Here is a 13,423-nt window from a genome sequence, read left to right as displayed (position 1 = left end):
GTGGAGGAAGGGGCCTTTGAAAACAAGTCTTGTTCAACTTCGGAAACTGCCAAACCTCAGTTGGGCATGCTCTTCCTTCCCCTTCCCCCCACCCCAAAGAAGGCGTGAGAGAGTTAGTAAAACCTAGACTGGCCAGGCCCAGTGCTGGGTACCACGCCGGCAGGGTTTTTTTGCCCTTGGGAATTTATGATGGGCAAATCAGGTCAGTCTCAACTACACTGCAAAGTGAAATGCGCCAGGGGCTGCAAAGTTGGCATATGGAGAAATCACTGTGGGAGAACGAATGGGGGATGAGAATTACCAACGGTGAAAATTCAGAGGATGTATCTTTGGGTTAAGACTTGGGGGATGGGTACTACAAATAATGGGTAACACTCAGCGCTTCCTGCCTCCCAAGTGCTGTGATTGGTGGTATATTCACACCTCATTTGAAACTCACAACAGGTCTGCCGAGGAGGTGCTCTTCAATTAGTCCCATTTCACAGTGAGCGAAGTGCGGCAGAGGGTGACCCATGTGCCCAATGTCCAGGCTATCAAGTAGTGGAGGGGGGATTTGAACTCACAGAGTAAATCTAGACAGAGTGCTCTTAACCCCTAATGAGCAAAGGAGACCTGAAGGGAAGGCCTAGCCTCATGCAGGGCAAGACCAGGACAAAGGGAGGAATCTCTGAGGTTGGAGCACAGGGCCTGGAGATGGAGGGAGGCAGGAGGGCAAAAGGAGCAGTGCTCTTTGATCTTTATGGAAGCCGTGCAACCTAAATGTCAAACTCGGGGCTTTGCATATATTTCCTCTGACCTCACGTCCCTCTTGGACAGGTGCTGTTATCCCCATTTTACAGTTAGGAGAACTAGGAAACAGAATTAACTTATTCAAGGTCACACGATAGCAGACAGTGGCATTGGGATCTAAACCCACCGTGAACCCACGGTGCCAGCCCAGTGTTCTCACGTGGGTGGAAGCCCTGTGCATGCCGCCCAGTGCCTCGATTTTTCTTCCAGTCTACACTTCCTGGCCCTCCCCGCCCACCCGCCTTTACTCCCGACTCTCAACTCCTACCCCGCGCACTCAGCCACGACCGCCCAGCTCAAGGCCACGGGGACGGAGACCCCTTCGCGCCCAGAACTACTTCTGCTCCCAGAAAGCTTTGCGTCTCCCCCAATAAAGAGCCTTTGAGCCGGGGAGCCCCGCCCCGCGCGGCCCCTCCCACGGGCGCCGGCCCAGGGCGGCCGTGGGCGTGTCCCCGGCGGCGGCGCCCGCGGCTGGGGGCGGGGCCTGGCTGCCGCGCGGGGCTGCCGGGCGGCCGGGCTGGCGGGCTCTTGGCGCAGGTGGCTCCTCCTCCGCCTCTCTCGAGCCGCAGGCACCGAGCCGGCTGCGGTGGGAGCGCCTTTGTGCCTGGCTCTGGGGTCCCGCGACGGCCGCTGCGCGCCCAGGTCCATTGTTTCGCTGGTCCGCCTCTTCCCGGCAGGTGCCGGCGGCGCGCGGGGGCCGCACGTGCCGGAGCGGCGGTCGGAACGCAGAGACCCGCGGGCGCCGGCAGGGGCGTCCTCGGGCACGCGGCGGGGGATGAAGTACTTGAAGCCCTGGTGGTCGGACGGCGGCGGCCTCCTGCATCTCACCATCCTGCTGAGCTTGGCGGGGCTCCGCGTGGATCTGGACCTGGACCTCTACCTGCTGCTCCCGCCGCGCACCCTGCTCGGAGATGAACTGCTGCTCCCCGGCGGCTCAACGAGCCCCGCCTACGCGCTCAGCCCCTTCCCGGCCTTGGGAGGATGGGGGCGAGCCGAGCCCCTGCACCCCAAGGGCCGGGAGCGGGACCCCGCGGCGCCGCCGGAGGGCCAGCTGCTTCGGGAGATCCGTGCGCTGGGGGTGCCTTTCATCCCGCGCACCCGAGTGGATGCGTGGCTGGTGCACAGCGTGGCGGCTGGGGACGGGGACGGAGCCCACGCGCTTCTCGGCGCCGCCGCAGCCTCGTCGGCCGGAGGAGTGGGCGCCAGCGTGGATGGTGTTAGCCAGGCTGCGCCCGGTGGCGGCGGGGACCCCCGAGCGGCTCCGAGTAGCCCTTTGGCCGCCGGGGAGGAGGAGAAGACACCCGCGGAACCGACGGCTCAAGTGTCGGACGCCGGCGGCCACGCGAGCGAGGTAACAGGAGAGCGGGACGCGAGCGGGGTGCTGGGCGAGCTGGCTGCGAGCCCCGGAGGGTGGCGAAGGACCTGGGTGCGGGGGGGGCACACCCGCGCTCTTCCACCCTCCGCCCCCAGGGGCTTGTAGTTGCGCGGAAGACTTTTTGCCTCTCATTTTTGTGAATCCCGGCGAAGGCTAGTCGTGGCTCCTAAGCTTTGGGGAACGGAGTGGGTGAAATCATCCGTTGGGTTGTAGAGGACACCTTTCCAGTGCTTGCGGGCTGTCGAGGGGAGTCTGCGGGTAGGGAGGGGCGACGGGATGCTGGAAATTTTCTTGCCCTCTGTCATCGTGCTGAGATGTCTTTTTCTGGTACCAAAGGAGGCCTTGGCCTACGGGAGGATGCAGGATTCTCTTAAGAACCGCATGTGGTGGCCCCGTCCCGAGTTTAACCCTTTAGGGTTCGGTTTTGATGCTTCCCTGGATTAAAGGGCCGTGGTCAGTGTCCACTCCGAGGCCAGCCGGCACACAGGCCTGCCCTTATCTAACCATCCCCGACTCCTAGCCATCCCCTCTCCCTCCGTACTTTGTTAGTGTAAAGAAAACAGGTACCCTGACAGTCACCTAGTGACTGACAAGTTCCCTTTGGTTTGTTTGTACGTTCAAACCCTTCAGCTTAACTTCCTTTTGAAACAAAGTTCACCAAGATGCGTTCGCTGAAGTATCTGGTCCTCCCAATGGCAGATCGGAGTCGAAAGACCCTTGAGAGCAACTTCCACAAAGTCATCTTAACTGAAGTTCCTTGGAAGGGACCTTTCTGAGGCTCTGCTGGCCCAAACCTTGGTGTTAGCACTTGGTATCGATCAACAGGAGTTCTTGGACGTTGTTTTTGTGGCGTGCACTCTTATGCAAAATGGAAATCTGGGCCAGACAGGTTTTGTTTGCTGCTCTTCCGAATTGCCCTGTTTGTGTGGGCACTTGCCAGACGAGCTTCTCCACTCTCTCCGGGAGGGGTCACGGTGCCGAGGTGCTGGGTGATTCAGTGTTATGCAGATCTGATCCCTCCCTCTTCCTGGGGCCGGAACTAATGGGGTGGGGGTTGGTGAGAGCCTTGGGTGGGCTCCTGTCTGTTCAGACCACCCGGAGGGAAGGTCCTTTTCAGCTCAGCCCTCCAGTCTCCACCTGGAGGGCTTGTCTCTCCTGAATCCAGCCCCTGCAGGCGTGGTGCGTGCTGCACTGCTAGCTTTCCTGAGTCTGTGACACGGGGTCGAAACCCTGTGCTGGATGCCATCCTAGATGGCACCCTGCCCTGCTCACAGCTGAATGCCAGCCAGCCTGCAGCGTCTGCAGGGACCTGGAGGGAGGCGAGACTGTTTGCTCTTTTGGGACGTCCCTTCCCGTCCCAGCCTCCTCTGGCTGATACTTATTTAGATTGGCAAGCCTGTCTTGGGGGCAGCTCTGGGGTCGTAGGCCCAGCCAGATCTTGGATGCCCTGAGCCCACATTTCCTAAGGGAGAGAGTGAGGTTCGCACCAGGCCTCTCTGCTGGCGTTGCCTTCCCCAGCGGGCATGTGTGGACCTGCTGGACCATGCTAGCTGCTGGGCTGACCTGGTTTTGTTCATTCTGGCGATGATCAGCTGTTGAGCACCTGACCCCAGCCAATTCACCTTTATTGGTAACACCTTTTCCTCGCACCTTGTGCGGCACACAGGTCAGGCATCCTTATAGCCAGTTTAAGGAGGGTAGAGACCCAGAGAGATTAGGGGGCCTGGCTAAACCAGTTGCAGTTAGTGCCAGATGTGGGACTAGACCCTGAGCTTCCTGACTCCCAGGCCGGCGCATTAAGCACCTGCACTGTCCGGGACAAGCGTGCAGCTGCAACGGAGCAGTGCCCCTGTTCCTGACTCCAGCCCCACTGCTCTCCAATGCTTGATTGACTTTTAAAAGCAGATTGTACCATCCATAATGCCAAGGTTACAGCTTGAAGCCATAACTGGAGAAAATGGGCTGAAAAGCCTTCACTGGTTTTTGCAACCAGCAAACCTGAGTTTGGGGGCATCACGTCGTACTGTGCCCTCGTGTAGGTTACTTTTTTCCAAGCCTCAGAGCCTCCTCTGTCAAGTAGGAGAGTAATGCTCACCTCAGGGGCGTAGTCGCAGTTAAATGGGGCAAGCACGTGTGAAGTGCCAGCCCAGTGTCTCGGATGCCCCTGTCCTCTTCTTCTGCCTCCATCCTCAACCCACCCTCCCTAACTGTCCCCACTCACTCTCTTCCCTTTTGTCTTGTTTGTCTGTGTGTCTGGCTTGGCTGTCTCTTAAGGGGGTGGGTGTGCTGGAGCCTAACTGCCTGGTTGTGGATCCCAGCTCTACCACGGAGTCCCCCTGTGACTTTGGGCCTTTTCTTAACCCATCTGCTTCATTCCCACCTGCACCGTGGGAATGATAAAGGTGCCCACCGCAGGGGGGTCATTGTGAGAATTAAATAGTTCATTCCACAGCACAGGCTTAGAACTGTCCCTGTCTGATCATCAGTGCTTCCCGAATGCTGGCCCCTGTTAACTTCAAAGACAGCGAGTGCCGGGCCCTGCAGAAGCATCATGGGTTTGTTTGGTTTGTTTTAAGATGGGTGATTCTGCTGGCTCACACTGGTGGTGTAGGAGGTTTGATAGTATAACTCTTCATAATTTTTTTACATGTGCAGTTTGGAGTCGGGGGTTTTCCACGTATCAGAAGAAGTGCTGCTTCGCTTTCACTTCTTCGTGGGGCTGATCCTGAGCTGGAAACAGTGTGTGGAATTCCCCCGAGCAGCCAGGCCTCCCTTCACGGCCACGACCATTCACTCTCAACCCCAGACGCACAGGTTAATAAGCAAAGACGTGAACAGCTGGATTAAACAAAGAAATGAACGGTTTTTGCAGAATTAAATGTGTGAGCATATTTGAAGACGGGGACACCGCTTACAGCCAGCTTCCGGATTTCAGAGAAGCCTGTTGCCACTTTAAAGCGGGGGAGCTTGTGGTCATGTCGATGTGGTTTCGTGCCCGGGGTCTCGGACCCTCTGCTGGGTTAGGGGTGCAGCAGGACCTCTGATTTACTGCCCATGAGTCATGGGGAAAATTCAATACAGTCGATTGTTTCTAAGAGTAAAGGGAAGAGGAAGGACTTGATTTTTTTCTTTCTTTTTTTTTTTTTTCTTTCTAGGGCTGCAACTGTGGCATATGGAGGTTCCCAGGCTTGGGGTTGAATCAGCTGTAGCGGCTGGCCTACGCCAGAGACACAGCAACGGGGGATCCGAGCCGCATCTGTGACCTACACCACAGCTCACGGCAACTCCGGATCCTTCACCCACCGAGCAAGGCCAGGGATCGAACCTGTGTCCTCATGGATGCTCGTCAGCTTCATTTCTGCTGCGACACAACGGGAACTCCCAGAAAGAACTTGAGTATTAAAGTAAAGTTGGTTTTTGTTTCAAAATCAAATACAGTCCCTGATGCCTGGGGACTCTAGATGAAATTTCACACACTTGCCTGCCTGTTTTCAGCCACGATGCAGAAATAGTTTTACACAGAATTACATACGCTGCAGTAGGCACCTCCTCTTACTTACTGTGGGACGGGTGAAGGTGCACCTAGGGTCCTTTTATGGGCAAGGATGGCATAGGTTGCTGTATTCGCTGTATTCTGTCTTAGGGCTGCCACGGACAGACGGAGTGGCTTCAACACCGGAGATTTATGGCCTCACAGCGCTGGAGGCAAAAAGTTGAGCTCAGGTCTCAGCAGGGTTCCTCCTGAGGGCTGGGAGGGAGAAGCTGTTCCAGGCCCCGCTTCTAGCTTCTGGTGGCTGCTGGCAGTCTCTGGCAAGCCGAACTTTCTACTGCATCACCCCAGTCTCTCCCTTCTTCATGTGGCAATGACCCTGTACACCTGTCTGTATCCACATCTCCCTGTTTTTAAGGACACCAGCCAGATGGGGTCAGGGGGCTCACTGTACTCAACTAATGACATCCGCAGTGACCTGATTTCCCAATAAGGACACCTTTTTGGGGTACTGACGATTATGACTTAAGCATACGGATTTCAAGGGATTCAGTTCAGTCTATTACAGTCACCATTTTCCCCGTTTCTGGCAACGCTTGGGATGTTCAGCTTGTTTACCAAGTAGGTGCCAATTGTTGAAAGCTAAGTCAGCTATTCCTGGAAGCAGCTGGCCTGCGTATAGGAGCGTTTGCAGCAGGACTTGGTTAAAGTTCATGAGCAAATCTGGTTTCTTTTGCTGGCTCGATGGCGCCACAACCCCGAGGGGCCTTATTCAGAACTTCACCTCTGAGTGGTGTGTTACAGAGAGAGAATCTTGGCGGTGTGGGGGCCTCCTCTTCGCTCCCCTGCTTCGCAGCTCAGCTCAGGGATCAGCGTGCAGGGCCCCAGCTGGCACCGGCCAGCAGGCTCAGCGAGCTGGTCTTGTGGTCAGTACGCTGGCCCTGGACTCACATCAGCTGGGGTAGCCTCAGGTCTTGGCGCACTGCTGACTGATTATATGATCTGGAGCACGCTTCTTAAGTCCCCTTGGCTCTCTTATCTGTGAAATGGGATGAGAAGGGTACCTCGGGGAGCTGTTGGAGATTAAAAGAGATCACGCCGGTTGGGGGGGGCACTTGGTAAGCGCTGGGTAACAGCACCTGCTGGGAGTTGGGCTGCGGCTCCGCAGTGCCCTTCCCAACAGACTCCTCCTACCAGGATCCGATTTCCAAACCCGCCTTGGCTCTCTCCATGTTCCTCTGGGGAGCCTCCCCCAGCTCCTCATTACCTACCAATTTGCTGTCTTGTCCCCCAAGGCTCCCCATGTGGCGGTGTGATCCCCCCTCCCCCCCGCTAAGCGCATCCCCCGCTGGTCCTCCACCCGTAGCCTACTTTCCTGCTGTAACTGGCCCCCCTCCTCTTCCGCAGACACAGCCCCCGGCTTTCCTGCCTCTTACCTGGTTACCCTTGCCCAGAAAGGCTCCTTTCATTCCTCTCAAGGCTCTGGCTGTTGAATTCTCAGACTCCGTCTCAGCTGTCCCTGCATCGACAGGCACGTCCTGTTCTTGCGATTGAGCCCCAGTGCACCTTGTGACATTTCTTCTGTGGGACTTGCATTCTCTGCTTTGAACCGCCGTGTCTTCAGTGTAGAAACTGGGTCTTTGCTTCCACCTGCACGCGGCGCCCAGAGCCAGGCGGACGGCAGAGGCCAGTTCAGTTCAGCCTTGAGCGCTCCTCATCCATCCTCACGTCGGCTCTGCTGACCTTCCGGGATGCTGTGGCCTTGAATGTGTCTTTCCAGGCCAGAGTCCCGACTAGAAAGTAGGGCAAATCTGAAATCCCGATGGGCCTTCTGACCACTTCATGCCAGTTTGAGTGGATGGGGCAGAGGGAGGCAGACTTCCAGGCTGGCATTGTAATGAATCAGGTGGTGAAACTTAGGATTGCCTAAAGTTACATAGCAAGTTAATGACCTTGCCAGGACAGGTCACTGTTCTTAAGAGCTGGTAAACCATCCCTCCCTCCTGCCCACTGCAAAACTTAAAATGTAAAAACAAGCTTCTCCCATTAGTGGTAGTTTTTCTTTCTTTCTTTCTCTCTTTATTTATTTTTTGCTGTTTTGGAGTTGTACCCACGGCATATGGAGGTTCCCAGGCTAGGAGTCGAATCGGAGCTACACCTCAGCCACAGCAATGTAGGATCCGAGCCGAGTCTGCGACCTACACCACAGCTCACGGCAATGCCGGATCCTTAACCCACTGAGCGAGGCCAGGGATGGAACCCACATCCTCTTGGATACCTGTCAAATTTGTTTCTGCTGTGCCACTGCGGGAACTCCTTGTCTTTCTTTTTTTTTTTTTTTTTTTTGTCTTTTTTGCTATTTCTTTGGGCCACTCCCGCGGCATATGGAGGTTCCCAGGCTAGGGGTCGACTCGGAGCTGTAGCCACTGGCCTACGCCAGAGCCACAGCAACTCGGGATCCGAGCCGCATCTGCGACCTACACCACAGTTCACGGCAACGCCGGATCGTTAACCCACTGAGCAACGGCAGGGACCGAACCCGCAACCTCATGGTTCCTGGTCGGATTTGTTAACCACTTCGCCATGATGGAAACTCCTCCTTGTCTTTCAATATGAGTAACGAATCCTCAAAATCTAGTTAAGAATATAAGTTAATATTCAAATTACTTCCAGGCAGCTGAAGCAGGCGGAGACGCAGGTGTACACCAGGGTGGGTTCTGGTTGAGTTGCGGGTTGTGATTGGCAGAGTGTGCGCAGCGGGATAGAGGCAAGGCATGGCCTTTTGAGATTGGGTGCTGCTGGGTTGGCACCGGTGTCAGTCAGGGTCTCCAGAGAATGGAGCCAAAGTGAGGGTCTGGATGTGGATAGCTACAGTTTTTTAAGAGACTTGTTTCAAGGCATTGGCTGGCGCGATTGTGGAGGCCAGCATGTCCAAACTCCAACTCCATCGGGTACCTGGGAACCACCAGCAGGAGCTGATGCTGCCGGCTTGAGGCAGTGTCTTCCTTTGGGAAACCTGTTTTGCTCTTAAAGGCTTTCAGCTGCGTGGAGGAAGTCGACTCAGATTATCGAGGATAATCTTGTTTGCTTCAAGTCACCTGGTTCATTGCAGCTGTGAGCCACATCTACCAAACTCCTTCGCAGCAACACCTAGGGTAGGGGTCTGATTGATTGAACTCCGGGTACTATAGCCTAGTCACATAAAACTAACGCGACCCCCTCCCAGCTCCATCTGTTTCTGAGCAACTTCTATGAGCCTTGGTTTCCAAACTGTAAACGAATATTCAGCCTCTTTCTGGGAGAGTTCTTTGAGGAGTAAATACTACGGTTTGCTAAAGGGCTAGTACATTCCCAGCAGGCTCATAGGTATTCAACAGGTGCTTTGCTCCCATTGGCCCTGCCTGAGCTGGGGGGTCGAGTCCCCAGGAAACCCGTAAATAGAGGGAATAGGCCAAGGCTGCTAGGTCGTGAAGGAGGCCTTGGGCTTGTTGAGGGGGCAGGACCCAGAAGGCTGATCTGAAGCAAGAAGGTCTTAGCCTTTCTTGAGAGATGAGCTTCTTCAAGGGCGATCCCAGCGACTGCAGCAGTTATCCCGTTGCTTGTTAAAATGTAGAATTTGGGGAGTTCCCACTGTGGCTCAGCGGTAACGAACCCGATTAGTATCCATGAAGAAGCGGGTTTGATCCCTGACCTTGCTCAGTGGGTTAAGGATCCAGTGTTGCCATGAGCTGTGGTGTACGTCGCAGACACAGCTCAGATCCTGCATGGCTGTGGTATAGGCTGTCAGCTGCAGTTCCAATTTGACCTCTAGCCTGGGAACTTCTGTATGCCACGAGCATGGCCCTAGAAAGACCCTCCCCCCCAAAAAAAAGGGAAAAAAAAAAGAAACCTAGATTTTGGGGCCTCCCCAGGATAGCAGAATCAGAGCTTCTCGTGGGGCCTGGAACCAGAAATCCAGGTGATTCTTAACCCCAGCCTGACCTCCCCTTGGTGCTGCTCCTCTGGGCCTTTCAGCAGGGTCTGAATGGAGGGAGTGCCTGGCTGAAAACTGCCCTTCTCTGGACTTAAGGCCCAGAAGACTCATTGCGGGACCCCAGTCACCTGCTCGGGCAGCAGGACCTGGGCCAGGGCCCCAGTTTCGCAGGTGCTGTGTTAAAAGTCAAAGCCTGATCCCTCTCGTTCCTTGCTGGAGTTATGGGGAACTAGCTTGCCCAGAAAATTAACGAATGCAGAACTAACTTGCCAATAAAGCCAGTTTCAAACGCGTGCTTAAGTTCCGGAGTAGGCAAAGCTAAGGGTCAACGGAGGAGAGACCTGTCGGCGGGGGGTGGCAGTGGTCTGTATCACAGTTGAGGTGCGGGTCACGTGGGTGCCTGCATTTGTCACGACTGTACAGCCAAGGCTTTTGCATTTCTGGGCTGGCGTAAATCCTACCCTCAAAGAATACCTGAGTAGAGGGAGGATGGTGGTATCAGCCACAGAGGGAGGGCAGACTGGATAATTGTTGAAACTGGGCGACGGAGGGCTTACCGTATCCTGGCTTCTGTTTGTGCGTTTGAAATTTTCCATTATGAGGAAAAAACCAAACAAAACATCATGCATTTGGAAGGCCAGTTGGCCTGTCCTGCCTGCTGGAGGAATCTAGCATTAAATGAACCGCAAATGAATCTGGACAGCTCACACCCCCTCCCCCAGCCCGCCCCCCACCCCATCCCTCCGCCCGCTGGGGTTGGGCCTGGGGCTTGGTTGCAAGAGAAGCAGCGTCCTTTAAAATCAGAGCCTGCGGGTTGGAGTATCTCGATGTGAGGTTCCTGTTTGGAAAACTGGTGATTTTCACACCCGGCTGCTCCGGGTGGGCAGTCACCTTGAAAGGCTTAGTTTCGGCCGCGTGGAGGGTGCCTGCCAGCGGGCTTAGCTGCTGCCCTGCCTCCTCCAGGGGGCCTTCAGAAGGGAGTCTCCTCTTCACTCGGTATCGTGGCAAGTCTCCAGCACGTGTGACAAGTGAGAGGAAGGAGACGGGGTAGTGGAGCCATCCCTGTCACCGGTGCAGCCAACCTGGGATCATTGGTTACTCCTCCTCCCTCCCCGCCCCCCCTTATTGTGAAACACATCCCAACATCATTTCTTGTGATGCTTGGTGCCAGCTCTTTGCAGAGACTTAGCAAAGAGAAAAGTCCAGCTTTGTCTCTTTCTTACTCTTCCCACTGCCTTCACCGGTTCAGAAAACCTTCTATCTTTCCGTTTATATCCCTAAAATATAAGGACTCTTCTCGAAACAGCACCACGCATTAGCACATTTACAAAAAATCCACAGAAATGCTTTTTTTGTTTTTTTTGTTTTGTTTTGTTTTTTAGGGCTGTGCTCACGGCATATGGAAGTTCCCAGGCTAGAGGTTGAATTGAAGCTGCAGCTGCCTGTCTACACCACAGCCACAGCAATGCACAATCTGAGCCGCATCTGCAGCCTACACCACAACTCACTCACGGCAGCACTGGACCCTTAACCCACTGAGTGAAGCCAGGGATCAAACCCGCAACCTCATGGATCCTCGTTGGATTTGTTTCCGCTGCGCCACAGTGGGAACTCCCAGAAATTCTTTAATGTCTGCAAATACCCTGCTGGCATTCAGGTCCCCCAGCTGTCTTGAGGTAAGCTTTTCCACGCTTGGCGTGTTGGGCTCAGAGTCCACACGAGGTGGCTGCCTTGCACTGACACCAGCTGTTCTGCATGACAAGGAGGTGCTACTGAGCCAGGGCCTTGCTTTTTTCTTCGTGGGGCTCAAGCTCTTCCCGCCCCTGCTGTCCTCATCGGTGGGACGCTGGTGGGAGCCAGCGTGGGGTGGAGGGGGGTGGTTACCGTCCCCGCAGGAAGCAGGCTTCACCCTCGGGGCTCGAATGGACAGTCTGCAGGTGACGTCCCACAGGAGCGGAGAGAGGGTGTCGGGAGCCACTGCCAGCGCCCAGGAGGAGCGTGGGGGAGGTGGAGAAATGCCTTGGGCCCTTCTTGGCCCTCCGCACCCCCGGCCCCCTGCAGTCTCCTGCGGCCTCCCGCTGGGGAACGCTGGAGGCCCATAGTGTGCAGGGGTCAGCTTCTGGGGGACACACAGGGACCTGTGGGGCGAACAAGAACCCGCACAGTGTCTTAAGAGCTGGCTGTCAAGTAAAAACACCCGCAGCCAAACCCAGGCTCTGCCGCTTAGTAGCTGTGTGACTTAAGACAAGGCGCTCAACCTCTCTGTGCCTCCGTTTCCTCCCCCGGAGGAGGAGGTGGCACTGGCAGTGCCTCCCAGGATGCCAGGCAGCGTGAGTGAGAGCGTGGATGTGGCGCCAGGCCCCCAGCGAGTGCTCAGCAAATGGGAGCTAGAATTACTGTCAACTGCAGCTGAAAACCGTCCAGGCCAAGCAGGACGCCGTCTCTCTGGCGTCTCGTCCTCTCTGGACCCAGCGACTCCCGCTCGCCTCCCGCCCAGAGACAGGCCCGCGATTCTTGGGCCTTCACCCGCCCTCCCTCTGATGTCATCCTTCTCGGTGGCCCCACACTGTTCTTTGTCTTTGAAGGTTCCTCCAGCCCTGAAGGTCAAAGCAGGTCTCGGTCCTTCCGCCCCCAGATGCCTGGATAAAAGGCTGAGCTCAACCAGCCGGGACTGTTCACCCAGAGGTTTTTCAGGGTCAAGGTCTCCCCTGCACTCTCAGGTCCCAGTCCAGTAGTGTAAGTACAGGCACATCGCGGCCGGAGCCCTGAGGGTTGTTTAACAAGGAGAAGAGGAAAGCCCAGCCTGGCTTCTTTCTCCCCCTCCCACTACCTTCACTGACTGTCTCAGAAAGCCTCCTAACCAGTGGTGGCAAAGGTGAGTTACCCGCTGGAGGACAGGTGTCACAAGTTTACAGCCCGGTAGGAAAGAAGAGACCCAAATACTTGTAGTTTTATGTGGGAAAGAATAAATGCCATCAGGAGTTCCCGTCGTGGCGCAGTGGTTAACGAATCCACCTAGGAACCATGAGGTTGTGGGTTCCATCCCCTGCCTTGCTCAGTGGGTTAAGGATCCGGCGTTGCCGTGAGCTGTGGTGTAGGTTGCAGAGGAGGCTCGGATCCCGCGTTGCTGTGGCTCCGGTGTAGGCCGGCGTCTGCAGCTCTGATTCAACCCCTAGCCTGGGAACCTCCATATGCCACGGGAAGCGGCCCTAGAAAAGGCAAAAAGACAAAAAATAAAATGAAATTAAAATAAAATAAATCACTGCCATCAGAGAAACCCTAGAAGCCGTGGGATTTTAGAAACTGTAGAAGCCGGTTTCAGCTGAGGGGCCCAAAATAAAAGGTTCTGGATCCAGGGAAAGGATGAGGGGTGGGGGGGCTGCCTTTCCAGCAGCTGCCAGTTCAGTACAAGCCGTGCAATGTTGGGTTGTGATCTAGTGTCCAGCTCTCGAGTTTACGATGGCTTCCTGCGCTGAGCGTGGAAACTTTCTTCTTCCTCTTCTTCTTCTTTTTTTTTTTTAAATTGAGTCCCAGCCCTACCAGAGTAAAAATCACCTACTACCCGCAGATAAAAAGTAACTTAATGATGGGTTTCACTTACTGGTTCCTTAAGAGCATGGGCCATAAACCAGCAGTTCACATAAAGTACTCCTTGTAAAATGCGTGTACTCTCTATATCAGCTCCGTGTCGTGGAGTTGAGGCAGACAGGAAGAGAAGAGAGCAAAGAGATACTAATTACTGACTACGGGAGGCGGGGATGCTTTTTTCTTGACGATCTGATTGAGTAGTCAGCAG

The 13,423-nt window shown here is 55.3% G+C and overlaps 1 protein-coding gene across 4 annotated transcripts in view; it reads left to right on the top strand.

The window, feature by feature from the left end:
• The first annotated feature begins 1,258 nt into the window (after positions 1-1,258).
• NFE2L3 (NFE2 like bZIP transcription factor 3) overlaps positions 1,259-13,423 on the top strand; it is a 31,250-nt gene continuing 19,085 nt past the window's right edge. For 3 of the 4 annotated variants that reach the window (XM_003360190.5, XM_085005670.1, XM_085005671.1), the window contains exon 1: positions 1,259-2,140. In XM_003360190.5, the coding sequence (XP_003360238.3) occupies positions 1,565-2,140 (576 nt within the window). In that variant the 5' untranslated portion in view covers positions 1,259-1,564. Of the gene's footprint in view, positions 5,423-9,382; positions 9,543-13,423 lie in introns of those variants that run through there. The other variant, XR_014834103.1, reaches the window with a different exon arrangement.

Source organism: Sus scrofa, chromosome 18, assembly GCF_054392235.1.
Source record: "Sus scrofa isolate SSC_HxYL_T2T_F1_AM1 chromosome 18, Sscrofa_HxYL_maternal_Yorkshire_Landrace_v2.0, whole genome shotgun sequence".
Classification (NCBI taxonomy): domain Eukaryota; kingdom Metazoa; phylum Chordata; class Mammalia; order Artiodactyla; family Suidae; genus Sus; species Sus scrofa.
The sequence above is the reverse complement of the archived record's forward strand: the minus strand, read 5'-3'. Positions and strand labels throughout refer to the sequence as shown.